The sequence below is a fragment of the Panicum virgatum genome, chromosome 7K, assembly GCF_016808335.1.
Source record: "Panicum virgatum strain AP13 chromosome 7K, P.virgatum_v5, whole genome shotgun sequence".
Taxonomy (NCBI): domain Eukaryota; kingdom Viridiplantae; phylum Streptophyta; class Magnoliopsida; order Poales; family Poaceae; genus Panicum; species Panicum virgatum.
The window spans coordinates 36,344,457-36,360,552 of NC_053142.1; the positions used below are offsets into that span (position 1 = coordinate 36,344,457).

Consider the following 16,096-nt stretch of genomic DNA (forward strand, 5'->3'; position numbering starts at 1 on the left):
TTGATGGTGCACAATACCACCATTTAGCGGTATATAGAGGGTAATTTTGTTAGTATTTCTCAGTTATAAATAAAAAATGACACTTCTACAAAAAAAAATTTGGGTGCGGGTAAAAACATATTTTTAAAGACGGGTGCAATACCAGCACTCGCTTCTCGCAGCTAAAAATCGATTTGTAGAGGCGGGCCCGCTCCAGATGGGTCATGGCCTCACCTACCCCTGCAACCCTACAAATCGACTTTTAGGGGAGGGTGATATCAAACCCACTCCTACAAATCAATTTCTAGAAAATTAGAAGGAAAACTTGAAATAGCAAAAGAAAAAAATCACAGCCAACTGGCCACCTCAACAAGCCTCTCTACTACTAAGGTAGAATTTTTTTTATGAAATATGCACATTTGCGTAAACTGGAGCACGAAAAAAATCTATACGTCGCGCGCGCGGGTGGCGCCGAGGCGTCACGGAAGCTCCCCTCCCCCGCCGCGCTACCCTTGTTCATCTTCTTCACCGAGCCAGGGGAGAGGAGGGGGGAGTGGCTGCCAGCGAGCTAGGGGAGGGGAGGGGGTGGCTGGGGAGGGGTGGTAGGTGGGCGGAGTGGTCGCCGTCATCTGGGGTGGTGGTCGAGGCGGCGGAGCTTTTAGGGTTCTGGGTTGTCGAGGCTTCCATGACCGGCGTTCCTAGAGAAGGGGGCTGGGGGGAGGGTGGTGGGTTGGCGAGCGGAGGGCGAGGCCGTGCATGAGCGCCGTCGGCTAGGCGGGGCCAAACATCCGGTGGGCGGTGGCTAGCGGCGGAGCGAGGGAGAAGACGGCGGCGGTGGACGGGCGGCGCGGCGACGAGCTCGATTAGCATCGGCGTCGGAGGCGAGGCAGGCTTCTACGACGGGAATGACACAAATCGCTGAAAGCGATGAATAGATGCCCCCACCCCGCCGACATGTATGGCGGGGACACTTTGCAAGCATCTCGCGCTCCGACCATGGACGACCGGGCTATAGTTGGCCATCCGGCCTGAGGTTCGTGGGCCGGCCCACATCCCGATTTTGTGGCCCGATATGAAGTTAATCGGGCTCGAGCTGGCCCGACACGGACATCATGTCGTACCTGGGCCAACGTCTCGGCACGTGGGCTGGCCCGACACAGCATGAATAAGACCAGGCCTGACCAAGCACGACAGGCCGGCCCGAACACGGAAGGCCCGATTAACAGCCGGCCCACACACACACTAGCCCATTTTAATCCCACCAAACCTAACTACTACCTCTACCAGCCCTCCTCTCAAAAAAAGAAAAAAAAACTTTCCCTGCCAGGCTGCGACCCTGCCCAAGCGCCGCCCCCACTCCCACCCTGACGTCCCCGTGCTGCCGGTCCTCCTTCTCTGAGCCTCCGCACGACAACCGGCGCCTCCCCTCCTGCACGTCGCGGTCGTTGGTCCCCCTCAGAGCCGTGTGGCGGAGATGCCGGAGAGCTGCCGCTCCCTTCTTTCTTAGGGCTCGGCGCGGCCGGGCTTGCGCGGATCGGTGGCGGCGAAGCCGAGGCGTGCTCGGGCTTGCGCGGATCGACGACGGCGAGGCCAGGCGCGGTTGGGCTTGCGCGGATCAATGGCGGCGTGGCCGGGCTTGCGTGGATCGACGGTGAGGCACGGCGTGCGGCGGCCAGGCATGCACGGGGATGGCGGCGAGACGCAGCTGGCCATGTGGAGGGCGGCGGAGAGGCGCACCACGCGGTCAGCCGGGGATGCGGGTGGAGGACGGGACCAACGTGCCATGGCACGAATGGGCTGTCGGGCCGGCCTGACACGGCTAACATGTCTTCGTGCTGTGCCTGGGCCGAGACCTCGGCACGTGGGCCGGCCCGACCTAGCACGAATAAGTACTCGAGCCAATCAGGCCGGCCCTAATCGTGCCGGGTCGAGTGGGGCCCGGGCCATGCTGTGCCGGGCAGACCGAATGGCCAACTATAGGCCGAGCTCCCCGGCCGCGCTGCCGCGGCGGGCGCCGTGTGTGGGCTCGGGCTCCGAGATGGACTGGACGTGGCTTCGCCGCTGGCCCCGAGTGCAGAGAGGAGAGCGGCTCGGTGCATGCCTATTCGCCCGGGGATTTATCTCGCCTTGGCGGCGGGCGTGCGCCGCGCGCGGCCGTTCCCTCGCCTTGCGGAGATAGTGAGATGCTGACGTCACTGACAGCTGCTGAAGGCTGTGTGCTGTTGGGCAGGCGGTCAGAGTCGTTCGACGATTTTACGGCGTTGCCACTTTTTGGATTCTTTTTTCACTTTTTCTTTTTTACCTTGGCATGGTAGAGTGGACAAAGACGAGAGACGCAATGATTTTGAACGTCAAAATATCTTCAGCATTTTCACCCTCGCCAAACGAACAACGTGTTCGGAGATACTTTCAGACTTGGGCACTTGGCAACCTACTGACCACTAGCAAACAGATGTAATCAAATTCTTTTTCGGAACAATAAAAAAATATGTTGCTAAAACAGCATCTTAAAAAAGGTGTCGCCTAATACTAAGTAGAACACGATCTTGCATTGTCAATCTCTCTCTTTTTTTACCATAAAAAGAAATCTCTCTTTTTTTTCGTAACATCAGAAATACAGTGCGCTTTCTTCTTTCTAGTTTTTGAACAACTGGACGTGCAGAGTGCAGTAGAGCTTTTCAGTGCGTCGCTAGCGGTAGCAGTAGAGCTTGAACAGTAAAGAACAAAGGCCAAGCTGGACTGCATGTCTCGTGAACTGATGAACACAGGAGTACAAGACAAGATCCTGAAGAAAGAAGTAGCTTTCCTAAAAAAGGATATGGGGAAAAAGTAAAAGTCCTACATTTGCTTATGTGATGCTACCACTACTAAAAAATGATTTTTATCAACAATTTATTTTTTCCAGGGGCGGGTCAAAATGTGACCTGCTTGGTGTTATTAAAGCAGTTGACATGCCTATGAAAATAGTCACTATTATTAGGCACATGTGATGTCATCACCCGTTCGGGTGACGCCATCATCCACCCTGGACATGACCACTAGTTTTAGGGGCGGGTGATGGCCTGGCATGACCTGCCTATACAAATGTTCTCGTACAAAAAAAAATTATAATTTTTTTATACGATTTCAGATGAAGAAAAAGTTTGTACCAAAATTGTAGAGCTTGACGAGATCTAAAATTTTGTAGTTGACAAATTTTTCATTTAAGGTCATTTAATAGTCCAAAAATTTATTATAAGTTCTCTAGTTTCAAAATCTACAAGTTTTGATTTGTTTTCGAACAACATCGAATGTAGAATATAGATTAGTTCCATATCAATGTTTTAAAGGTAAGATCTAAAATTTTATAGTTTATACATTATTCATTTAAAATCATTTAGTATCGCAAGATCATTTGCTAGTTGTGCCCTATATATGGCTATTACTATCTAGTATCTCATTCAACTCAAGTCATGTTTTCAAGTTTCCACAATCTTAATCTTTATATACACTAAAATATATTTGGTATATTTTTATTTAGTCTATAGTACACAATAATCATATTGTAGAAGTTTCACTTTTTTATTTCTTCTAATATATTTAAAAAAATTTAGGGGTGGGTGATGGCGTCACCCGCCCTAGAAATGGATTTGTAAGGGTGGACCATGGCCTCACCTACCCCTACAGATCGATTTCTGAGTTAATATCAAAGAATAGCATATCCTATTAATTCACGAGTGACTGTGTAGTGTGGTGGAGAGGATAGTACTTGCGAGGCTTGAGGTAACCATTTTGAACCCTGGTTTATGCAACTGTGCATATCTCATCAAAAAAAATGTAGCTCGATAGGAGAAGGGCTTGTGGTGGTGGCCGGTTAGTAGGGGCGGGTCATGGGCACATGCGCCCCTACAAATTGATTTTATCTATGAGAATTACTAGAGGCGGGTATCGCACCCGCTCCAAAAATTACGTTTTTATCCGTACCTAAAAATACCTTTCGTATTAGTGTACTGCAGAGGAAAATGGTCTACCAACTCCAACATATTGCCAAAACATGGCCAGGGAACACTTATTAATCAAAAGTAACTCACACTTGACTGAATCATGTTTATTTCCACTTTATTCGCAAGGGAACAGAATACTCGAAATTATGCAACATCCACCACTCACAGATCTAGTTAATAATTTTCCTCCGTGACATTTAAAATTTCAGCACCACAACATTGTTAAATATTGACAGTAAATATTGTAGAGCGATATAGAATTTATTTCAGATGAAAGTTGCACGTACATTGATCTTGATTTTATTTGTTTTCTCTGAAAGAAAGCATATGAGCGCTCATCTCCATCTACACTCATCAATACACATACAATTGCAATATAATGTGAACCCTTTTATTGCAGCACACTCTCTCAGGGTATACATAAGTCAACCACACCGTCCATTCATTTGTCCTAGCGCATCTCGTTCATGCTCATTTCTTGAGGAACTTCTTGAACCAGTGGGCAGATTTCTTGGGGTACCGCTTCAACCCATTGTTATAGTCGACGAAATATATCCCGAACCGGACAGTGTAGCCGTTTGCCCACTCGAAGTTGTCCAGCAGCGACCACGCGAAGTACCCTTTCACGTTTGCCCCCTCCCTTATAGCACTTAGCATAGCATGGAGGTGCGCGCGGTAATAAGATATCCTGGTGTCATCCTTGAGAGCCTCCTTTAGTGGCATGGTCTTGTTGTTGACTTCGTCAACACCTAAAATGCAGAAAATGGAAACGTATATGTTAGGTAGTTTCAGTCCTGTTCTTTGGGTTAGGAGTAGATCGAGCTGTTGCTTTTCTGAAGTAGACATGAGAGAAAAACTTGTTCAAAGTTTTACTGCAATTTCTGATGAGCGAGGTTGCAAGATCTTTAAACAGTAGCAAGGTATATATTGGATCGATGGTGTCAAGATCTGTACCATTTTCAGTGATGTAGATGGTCGGATTGCCGTAGTACTTTTTGATAAACAGCAGCAGATCACGGAACCCCGGAGGGTAAATGTAGAGCCAAGATGAACCAGCCTGCATGTTATATATATATTCACGGAACTGAATCGTTGCGCATAAGTGGCGAGGCGAATGAAATTACCACTAGTATTTTCTCAGAATAATATTGAGTTACCTGAGGGCCTATGGGGACGCCATTCCGTACACCTATTTATAATTAATTATAGAGGGTGTTAACATGGTAAGTGAAGGATATAGAACGAGATTGAACATAGCTAGAGACCCGGACTCACCGGTAAGGTTTGCATTTGAATCAGTGCTGTAGGTCTTGTTAATGTTAAGGCCATTTGATGGAGGGAGGTCGGCAGCATAGTTTGTAGTGTAGTAGTTGAGTCCAATGAAGTCGAACGAACCCTTGATCAACTTGGATTGCTCTTTGGTAATCTTAGGCAGGCGATTTCCGACCAATCCTCTCATGCTTGCTGGGTAGTCACCTTTGATAAGAGGGTCCATAAACCTGGGCGAACATTGATGGTAATAAAATTGACATATATATCTTCTGAACTTTGACTGTGAGAATGTGAGATTGTATGAGCCACAGATGAAACCTACCATCCAAACATGAAGTCTATGGCTCGTCTCGCTGCAGCGTCATTGGCTTCGGAGCGGGAGAAGGGAAGAAACCAATGCGAGACTAAAGTTATGCCAATCTTTCCCTCTTGCATATGCTGCACTAATTCGAGAAGCATTATTTCTAAGGTTATGCTATCCATTTAGTGCTAAATCACTAATTCTAGGATTTATTAGTTTAGTTGATCAAAAATTTCACTTTGCAGCTTTACTCTAGAACCGAAACTTCAACTAATTTGTTGCGTAAATAGAACTGTAACATCATTGGTGCATTACCTGGTATTTATCTCTATACAACCGAACTGTCTCTGCATGTGCAACTAGCTGGTGATGGGCTGCGATGTAAGGTTCCCTTCCTGAATCCCCAACACTGCATCTGCCCAGGTCCCATGGCGAGCACCGGCCTGGGGCATTAAAGCCAATCGAGTAGCCCATTACGCAGAACGTCCAGGGCTCGTTGAAGGTGATCCAGTGCTTCACTCGATCACCGAACTCCTTGAAGCAGACGTCAGCATAGTCCTTGAAGTCATTTCTGAGACATTTACAGTCTTTTTTAACAGCTAGTAATTTTTAGTATGCATCGAGCTATTCGTAAGCGAAGCAATAACTGCAGTGGTCACATGGAACCTAGAGGAAATTAATTTTGTTCTAATGACGGTGTGCTACTTTTGTTGTTATTAGTTTGTTGCTTTCAAATGCAAAGCTTGCAGGTTGATTCAAGATACAGGAAGGCGTTGACTTCTTTATCAGTTAGTACATTAGTACACAACATATTCAAGCTGTTTGCTACGAGGATTCGAGGGTTTTTAATTGCTGTCATCGTACCATGTGAAGATGTTGACATCATCTTTGTTTGGTTAAAGGGTCCAGATTTTGATACAATTAGATCCAGATAATAATTTTTAAACGAATGATTTGATTTCAAGAATCAACTAACCAACAAATCTTCTATCTTATTTATTTACTGTACAATAATCTTGTTACTTTCATGGTTAACTTAAGCCTTGACTTACACAATATTGGGGCTAAGAAATCCCTCATATTTATCTTCTAATGCCTGAGGTGTGTCCCAGTGAAAAAGGGTCACATAGGGTTGCATTCCTGCAGATGCACAAGATAACATCTTAAATAATTCATAAGGTGAAGTAAAGAATGGAGCTGATCAAGGAGTTACATCTAGACACGCATACCTTTGGACAGGAGCTCATTAATGAGATTATTGTAGTAATTGACACCTTCCCTATTAATTCCACCGCTCAGACTGCCATCTGTTATATGTGCCATAGGACACGTATGTTCATAATAAGAACAGGCTATCAACTTGGAACTTCTAGTTTATTATGAAAACAATAAACTCCCTCTATTTTTAAATATACGATGTTTAAATAAATGAACAAATAGCTTAGTGTAAACTTTATATAAGCAAAAACTGAGGAAGTACATAATTAGGGGGAAATTAAAAGATAAAAAGGTCATGTACTTGGAAGGATTCTGCTCCATGAAATGGAGAACCTGTACGCATCCATCCCCAGGTCCTTCATGAGGCGCACATCTTCCTGCACATTTGCACACGTTTAATTTTGGTACCGCAAAATTAAATATGCATGCTCATGAAGATGATGCTGACATGGCACCTTGTAAAGATGGTAGGAGTCCACTGCTACATCCCCGTTGCTTCCGTCAGCGATTTTTTCTGCAAACACCCGAAATACGGTGTCATCAGGAAATTAAATTGCATTGCTCATTGCTTAAAGGTGTAGATATAAGCGTGTGTGTGTGTGTGTGTGTGTGTGTGTGTGTGTGTGTGTGTGTGTGTGTGTGTGTGTGTGTGTGTGTGTGTGTGTGTGTGTGTGTGTGTGTGTATGAGCTTCTCATAGAAAAACAGATAGGCAGAAAGCACGCGTGCCTGGATGCTGGTGGGTGAAAGTGTCCCAGATACTTGGTCTTCTGCCCCCTTCCTTAGCACCACCTTCATACTGCATGGAAATGAGAGTTCAGTCTAGTAAACTCAGAAGATCAGGCCAAGCAGGACAAAAATGAAGTAGCAACTTCTTTTTATAATAATTTGTTCTTGCTCCTCGCACGGGCATATTATCCCCTAGCTAAGCCTTTTCCTGTTCCTATATTATGACACAATAATTGAGCCGTCATGAACTCCATTTATCAGTTAAGTTAATTATGCTGTAGTTTAGCGCTTTCTGAACCTCTCTCTCGCACTTGTCGGGTTTCTGTACGGCACGAATGCTCTCTTAACTGGGGAAAGGGAAAGACCGAAAGCTCTTACACGTGCGCGAATGAATAGGAGCGAACTTCTACCTGATAGGCCGACGAGGCCGTCCCGAAGACGAAGCCCTCAGGGAAGCTTTTCCGGCTGATCGGCGGCGTGCTGCCGGCTGCATCGTTGGCGGCGCCGGAAGCAGCAGCTAGAAGGAGAAACGGGAGCAGGAGGAGGCATGGCAGCATGGCGGCGGCGGCGGCTCTCGCAGCCATTTGGCCTCGACAGGCTCGCTGAGAGAGCCGCCTTAGTGCATAGTATCCATGTGACTGGATTGCTCCATCTCGCCGGCACCTCCACTACTACATATATATAGAGGCAAAATGCACATCATCATGAACCATATATTATTATTTTAGGTCATTATTGCATCTCTGCCATATCATATATTAAGCTCGATCAGATCTAGGATACCTTATTTTGTATAATGAATTAATGATATACTACCTCGGTCCCACATTATAGCAATTTTTAGATTTTCTGCAAGTTAAACCTAGATGAAAATGTTTGACTTTGACCAAGGGTAAAACTGTTATATTTTGGGACGAAGGTAGTAGATAATAGTCTCCCCAATCAATTAAGCAAGTATGATGGCGACCAATTAGATGGACTTCTGCCACGGCCAATCAAAGATGTGGCCACCACTACATAACACCACATCGATCTTTAGTCTTTCTCCCAGCTACAATTAAGCCCATGACTAATCTATCTGGGTCCAACGGCTAGGGAGTGGGAGGTCTTTTAGTCTCGGTTGGAGCCACTATTTGTTTAGTATTGGTTGGTGGCTCAAATCGGAAATAAAAGTATAAATAAATATTTAGTCCCGGTTGGTAACATAAACATGGACTAAAAGGTCCTACACGAGTTAGTTCAAAGGATAACATCCCAATTAGAGTCACATGCGCTGCGTAGGTGGGGTGGCAAAGAAACTATATGCGAGGCAAGAGGTCGCAATTTCAAATCCCGCAGGACACATAGTTTTAGTAGCACACAAAATTCTACGTAGCAACCGGGACTAGAAGGGGTTGCCAACCGGTATTAAATTATGTTTCTGTACTAGGGCAGTACAAATGAAACCACATTTTGTTTGTCTTTAAATAAAAAAGTCTTTTAATTCAGCTTTTTTTTCTCAAATACGTGAGAGAGCTGCGTATCTTTGTATTAGGTACAAAGAAGTTTTAATACAATGCGCAATGAGCGCCCATGAGGCCAGTACGGATTACAAGAGAGCAAAACGTAGCAAAGCCGTAAGCAAAGAAAGGTGATTACTCATGGACTAAGCAACCGACAATCTACTCGTACGCCTACAACCGCAGAGTAGTGAACCACCTATGCGGTTGTCACCGAGGCTTTGCTCGGCTGGAGCAAGCTTCCTCGCAGGGAATGAACGCGCCTTGGACCTTCACGGCATGGCTGCGGGCGAGGCCGGCCCTGAAGAGACCACTGTATTCAGCCGCCGCAAGGTCAAGCCGCCGGATGAGGGAGGACGTCGCCGCGTCTTGCTGCAGGCACATTGGCGAGCTTGTTCTTTGCGATCCTTGCGCTGGCCCTAGTAGTAAGCGTAAAGACAGCAGTGGTGAATTGATTCATGAGCTCCACGCAAGCAAAGAAATGAGCCATGTCGTCTCTCTCTCGAGTACATGTCGCAATCGATAGAGCTACTGCAAAAGTAAAATACCAGTTTCCTTTTATTTCATCCTCTCATCCTTTCTCCTCAAAGGAGTGAGCCAGTGAACGCCCAGATTGCTTTTCCTATTCAGCATGAGTTGACTCCCAAAACATGAGTCGAATTTATCTCTCTCTACTCTTCTATGAATCGGCTAGCTCCGATGATTATATGAACCGATCATATCCACGTGGTCTGATGGATCGGCCACTAAAGACGGGCTGCAGATGTACTGGATCTGTGAAATGGCGACCGCTACGCGAGCCCCAGTCCTCTATTTCCTCCGGGCGCATCATATTATTTACTGGATCTGTGCAAACTACTCCCTCCGTTCCAAAATATAGTTCGTTTTGGTTTTTTAGATTCATAGTAATTACTATGCACCTAGATATAACATATGTCTAGATACATAGCAAAATATATGAATCTAGAAAAGTTAAAACGACTTACATTTTGGAACGGAGGGAGTACATATTATTTTGTGTTTTATAATCTGATGCTCTCAGCTTCAATTGACGCTCCTTTGGATACTTTATGGCATGCAAACTGTGTTATTTTCTATTTCCTCTTTAATACCTTAGTATTGACTTTTATTTTGAATAGTATCCCGAGCAACCTGCTAAAATATTAGTGCTTATTGCCAAATGTAATTATAATATATGAATTGATATAGACCCTACGGGTTGCGGATGCCATTCAACAAGTAATACTACTACTATTAATTAGATATTTGCATGAGATATTCTCTAATGTGTCTGTTGTTCGAATCATTGCTATATTGGGTTTCTAATTTATGCTTGGCGTGCTGCTAGCTCGCTCCTTCCCAATTTCTGCATGGTCAACTCTCAGAGACTCTTTATGTCTTTTCTCATTGTTAGGAATAGAGATTTGATGGAAAAATATCCTTCAACAGCTTCTCTAAGTAGTAGTTATTCAAATATAGCCATCCTTTATTCCACATTTCTCGCAAGCCAAAGATAGATAAGAAAATTGACTTTTTACTGTTGGAGAATGAAAACATACAGAAATATGTAGAAGTATCTTCAAATGATAATTTAGAGAGTGAAATTAAATTTAGAAAGACTCTTGGAGATGCTCATGTATATAATCTCTGTTGTTGCTAAATTAGGTTTCTATATATTTGTATATTTCCATTTGCTATCTTATGCTATACTTGGTTATGTATATTAATCTCTGTTTACTTGGTTATGTTCTAGTAGAGTTAGTTTCACATGCCCATGATATGTACTCACGCACATATAGCTAAACTACTGTGATCCACGTGCTCCACGCCGATTCCGCTGCCCTCTGCTTTTTCTCCCACCCACTTCTCATCGCAGAGCTCCTCCAACTCCCACGCATGGTTCACCAAACCGGTGAGAACCGGTCAGGTTTCGGTTTGGGCTGGTTTGTCCAAATTCAAAATTCAAATTTGAATTCAAAAAAATGAAAAATTTTCAAAAAATTCCTAAAAATACTTCAAGGTGCGACGAATCTAATGGTGTCAAATTTTCTCAAAAATTCGTTCATTTAGTATAGTTTGCGGAGATTTGAAGTTAAATAAAAAAAATGTGCATACAAAAATATACAAATACAATGTAAAAGTAGTACAAAAGAGGGTTGGAGGGTTCACTTAGGCTAAAATATGTTATACAAATATTCATTTAGTATACTTTGCGGGCATTTGAATTTAAACCAAAAAAAAATTTGAATTTGGCGGATTACCAGTTAAACCGACCGGTTACCAGTCAAACCGGCCGGTATACCAGTACGAACCATTTGCACAGAGAATTTTAAATTCAAATTTGACTTCGATCGGTTTCGACCGGTTTCCGGCCAAATCGGTCCGGTATACTGGTACCGGACCCCACCGGTTTGATCGGACCGGTCGGTAATGTAAACCTTGCTCCCACGACGCCTCAACCCCTTGCACGCCGTCCCTGCTGCGATCTCTGCTGCCTCTGTTCGGCTGCTCAACATTCGCGCCCATGTGCCGATCACACTGGACTAGGCCGCCTCCAATTAAGCAGTGGAGCACCTTCTTCAACCTCTAGGCTGATTCAGTTTAGGGTTCAGAGCAGCGGCCAATATGCAATTTGCTCATTATATATAAGCCCATGTGTGTACCCGTGCATGTACTTGTGGATGTTAAAATATGTGATATTGAAATCCGGCCTTGGACTTCTTCAAATAAAAAAAAATCCGGCCTTGGTCAGAACAATAACTACACTATTAAAAACTAAAAAGTCAATTGGGTCAGTACGATAACCAAGTTGCGCACGCTCATTGCGAGATTGCATCTTTGCCATAAGGTCAGCGCTGAGTTGGGACAATTTATAATTGCTGTAGCAAAAAAAAACTCAGCATGCGATAGGCAAGCCGCATAGAAAAAATTGGAGCTCAGGTTCGAGGTAGAAGAGAAGCAATGCGGAGCAGCCGACAGAAGAAGATGTGTTAGGCTACAAGATCTTTGATGGTGAACAATACCACCACTTAATGATATATAGAGGGTAATTTTGTAATTATTTTCAGTTATAAAGAAAAATGACACTGCTACAAGAAATGTTTTTAGGAGCGAGAAAAATATATTTTTAGGGGCGGATGCGATACCCATCCTTACTCCTCACAGCTAAAACTTAGGGTTTACCCTGCCCCTATAAATATATTTGTAGGAGTAGATCATGGCCTTACCCACCCCTACATCTCTACAAATCCATATGTAGGGGCGGGTGATGCCATGACCCATCATTACAAATCAATTTCCAGAAAATTGAAAGAATTAGAAAGAAAACTCGAAAATAGCAAAATGAAAAAATTATCCCAGCCAACCAGCTAACACCACAAGCCCCTCTACTCGAGGTACAATTCTTTTTGGCAAAATACACACACTTGCGTAAACCAGGTTCGAATCGCGCCTGCATATCTTGCTCTCCACCACAACGCAATCACTTGTGACTCTATGGGACATGCTATTCTTTTATATTAACTCTGGAATCAATTTATAGGAGCGGGTGACGCCATCACCAGTCCCTAAAAATATTTTTCTATTTTATTCTAAAACTTATTTAAATCTTTAAATATAGTAGAACAAATAAAAAAGTAAAACTTCTACACAGTGGTTATTATGAACTATAGATATAGAAAAAATTGTCCAATATATTTTAGTGTATATAAAGGTTAAGATTGTGGAAACCTCAAAGTATGATTTGAGTTGTATGAGATACCATATAGTCATAGCCATATCTAGAGCACAACTAATAAAATGGTGACCATTTTACTAATGGCGAGTGATGGCGTCACCCGCCCTTACAAATAGTTGCCATTTTCAAGGACGGGGGACGCCATCACCCGCCACTAAAAATGTATTTTCAGGGGGCGGGTGAATTACAACAGTAACATCGCTCCATTTGTAGGAGCCGGTTAGTTTTTGGGCCGTCCCTAGAGAAAATGGGGCGTCGATACAAAACACTCTTTAGTAGTGTGAAGATGAGGAATTAGAAAGATATAGTCCAAATGAAGTTGATCCTGACATCATTAATATTTTTTCTATAACACCCTAACACTACCTATACTACTCATGTATACTATCAAACTTTTCAATAGTATACAATTATTGCCATAAAATTCGAAGCGATGAACACGCGGAGCATGACACGGTAAGGTCTGGGAGCTCTGCTTATCTCTAGTGAAGATTCCGCTTTCGAGGTTTTGCGGCATGCCAGCCAATTTGACCTGCAATTAAGAAAAAAATTAATTAGTAATTAATAGGGAACTTATCGTCTGTATTCTGAATAGTTTCATAAAAAAGTGATATTGGCTAAGAACTCTGATAAGCAGAGAGGATCATTAGCTATAAAGCCGATTCGCATGTGATACCAAAAATGAATCCGATCATAAAGAAAACCCCATCTAGCTCATTCAATTCAATTTACCATCACCATTAGTTGATCGGACTTAACCGAGACAATGCTAACAGCTAGGGCGTTAAATCAAATAAATTTTGCAGATGAATCTAATTATAAAATGATTTATTCTTGGCTCATGACTGTGATCGACTAGAATAGCAGATTGATAACTCAAGCTATAGTAGATTGAATCAATCCGATAAGAAAAACCTAACCGCACCACTCAAGGATCAGACCTAACCAAGACAGTTTGAGATGGTAAAATCAAGTTAAGCGAACTAGCCGACAGAATTAACGATACACCAGCTTCAATTTAAGATGAGGATCACTAAACCTATCAGCTATCAACATTATGCAAAGAAAAGGGTTAGACAGCACATAGATATATAAGTAATCGTCGTGGGATAAATTGTAAAATCTAATAAAAGCACATAAGAGATCGGACCATGTAGCCTTACGAGTATTTAAAAGAAGGAAAAGTCTAAATTACTCCCCTCAACTATAACAAAGTTTGGATAACCCCCTAAACTATTGTTTGGTTCATTTTAGTCCTCAAACTATATTTTTTAGTTCAAATTACCCTCTACTACAATTTGTCTTGTTCATTTCTCCGTATATAGGTGGAGTTTGAAGTTGAAATTTTACGAAAAAAATCTATATCACCCCTCACCTATGGAGGGTGGACTACATAACCCTCCAAGGACCCAACCTTTGAAACGGTCTATATTACCCCTTGAACTTTCCAAAACCGATCAAATTACCCACTAAAACAGTTTTGAAAAATCATAGTAAATCACAGAAAAATCATAAAATAAAAAAATCCAATTGTGTTGGACTCTAAATAAGTAGATCTATACAATGAACATATAATATGATATGCTTTAATACATTTTTTACAGTTATGAATAAAAGTATAGATCTAAAGATACAACAAAAAATATACTAAAGCATACTATATTATATGTTCACTGTGTAGATCTACTCATTTGGAGTCTAACACAATTGGACTTTCTATTTTATGATTTTTTTGTGATTACTATGATTTTTTAAAACTGCTTTAGAGGGTAATCTGACCGATTTTGAAAAGTTTAGGGGTGATATAGACCGTTTCATAGGTTGAGAAGTTATGTAGTCCACCCCCATAGGTGGGGGTGATATAGACTTTTTCCAAATTTTACAAGATGATAGTACACATCAGAACACATATTAAAAAATATATCATAATATTTTATCACCACTTTTATAGGTTAGGATATTTAATAATAAATTAATAATTGGAGTTCGATATTGTATGAAAAACAATGAAGAAAAAAATATAATATTTTTTTAAATGCATTGTGATGTTACTACCCTACAAAATTTTAAACAAAAATTCATCTTGTATATAGAGAAACAAAAAAGATAAATTGTATTATGGGGTGAAATGAACTAAATGACATAGTTTAGGGGGTAAACTGAATCAAGTTATAATTTAGGAGGTTATTATTTTGACTGTACTTGAAGGGAGTAAATTGGACTTTTTCCAAAAACGAACTCGGTAACTTTTGAACTCAATTAAAAAAACTAGAGATTGAAGCAATGGCAGCTTTGTTCGATTTAAAAGAGATCGGATAACTTGGTAGATAAACTAAACGAAATCACAGTGATGCATCCATAGTTAAACCTTAGCAAATTTGATAAGACGATGCTTACGAGCAAACGGCGAAGTGATGCAGCACTGTTTATCAAAAAAGTTGCCGAAACTACTCTACTTCTACTCCAAGAGTTTTTGGCGTGATGCCAAAAAGAGATGTATTGATTGATGATTTTTTTTTACAAAACCTGAGGCCTAGTATTTATTTGTACCCTGAGAACTAAGACTCCTAGTTTATTACGATGTGACAGACTTTTTCAAAAGAAACCAACTAAATCTATTATATTTACAAATACTTTCAAAAAAATCGGACTCCTGGATCTTATGAGGACGTCACCTTCTAGTCTGTTTCACAGCCACCCATTACGTAGCCTTTGACCAATCCTTGACCGCGCATTTTTTTTTTTGCGAAAGGGGTTTTATTAAAAAGGAAGCACAGTACATCCCTTGAATTTTACATAAAACACCCTGGATGAACTGAAAATTGCAGCACAACACCCCATCAGAGCTCATGACTCCACAGCTTCTGGCCACCGGCGACGAGCACCCTGGCGAAGATGAATCCACCTTCCTCCTCCACGACCGACTCCACAGCATGGAAATACCGCATGAGCCAACGCCTGACCAGACCACGACGCATCGTAGACGCTGAAAGAATATCAGCCATCAACACGTAGAGAGAGGAAGAGGAAGCGCAGTCCGCCGCCGCCGACCAAACGCGAAGTCCCGCGATGCTGACCAAAGCAGTGAAGCAGACAGAGGGCACATCCCCAGGGATGCAAGGGATCTCCACCCTTTCGCAAGGACGAAGAAAAACAGACCTAGTACCATCGCCCACGAAGTAGGGGAGGAAGACGATGGAGCCACCCGCCATGCCGAAGATGAGCCTGGATCCACCGTCTTCCCATCCGCCGTTGAAGAAGCAACACAGGTAGACACAGCCCCGCCGCCTGGTCCACCCAGAGCAGCAGAGACAAAAGGCGCCGCCATGAAGCAGATCTCGCCGCCGTCACTACCACGGACGGAGACGTCGTCGCTTGCTT

At 42.9% G+C, this 16,096-nt stretch overlaps 1 protein-coding gene across 2 annotated transcripts in view; it reads right to left on the minus strand.

The window, feature by feature from the left end:
* Nucleotides 1–4,205: 4,205 nt before the first annotated feature.
* LOC120641226 (beta-glucosidase 12-like) overlaps nucleotides 4,206–16,096 on the minus strand; it is a 28,326-nt gene continuing 16,435 nt past the window's right edge. The window contains exons 1-12 of one of the 2 annotated variants that reach the window (XM_039917257.1): nucleotides 7,891–8,124; nucleotides 7,481–7,550; nucleotides 7,209–7,267; nucleotides 7,055–7,130; nucleotides 6,765–6,842; nucleotides 6,588–6,675; nucleotides 5,851–6,106; nucleotides 5,557–5,672; nucleotides 5,238–5,461; nucleotides 5,120–5,151; nucleotides 4,917–5,019; nucleotides 4,206–4,711 (exon numbers count right to left, since the gene is read on the minus strand). In XM_039917257.1, the coding sequence (XP_039773191.1) occupies nucleotides 4,434–4,711; nucleotides 4,917–5,019; nucleotides 5,120–5,151; nucleotides 5,238–5,461; nucleotides 5,557–5,672; nucleotides 5,851–6,106; nucleotides 6,588–6,675; nucleotides 6,765–6,842; nucleotides 7,055–7,130; nucleotides 7,209–7,267; nucleotides 7,481–7,550; nucleotides 7,891–8,064 (1,554 nt within the window). In that variant the 5' untranslated portion in view covers nucleotides 8,065–8,124 and the 3' untranslated portion in view covers nucleotides 4,206–4,433. Of the gene's footprint in view, nucleotides 4,712–4,916; nucleotides 5,020–5,119; nucleotides 5,152–5,237; nucleotides 5,462–5,556; nucleotides 5,673–5,850; nucleotides 6,107–6,587; nucleotides 6,676–6,764; nucleotides 6,843–7,054; nucleotides 7,131–7,208; nucleotides 7,268–7,480; nucleotides 7,551–7,890; nucleotides 8,125–16,096 lie in introns of those variants that run through there. The other variant, XM_039917258.1, reaches the window with a different exon arrangement.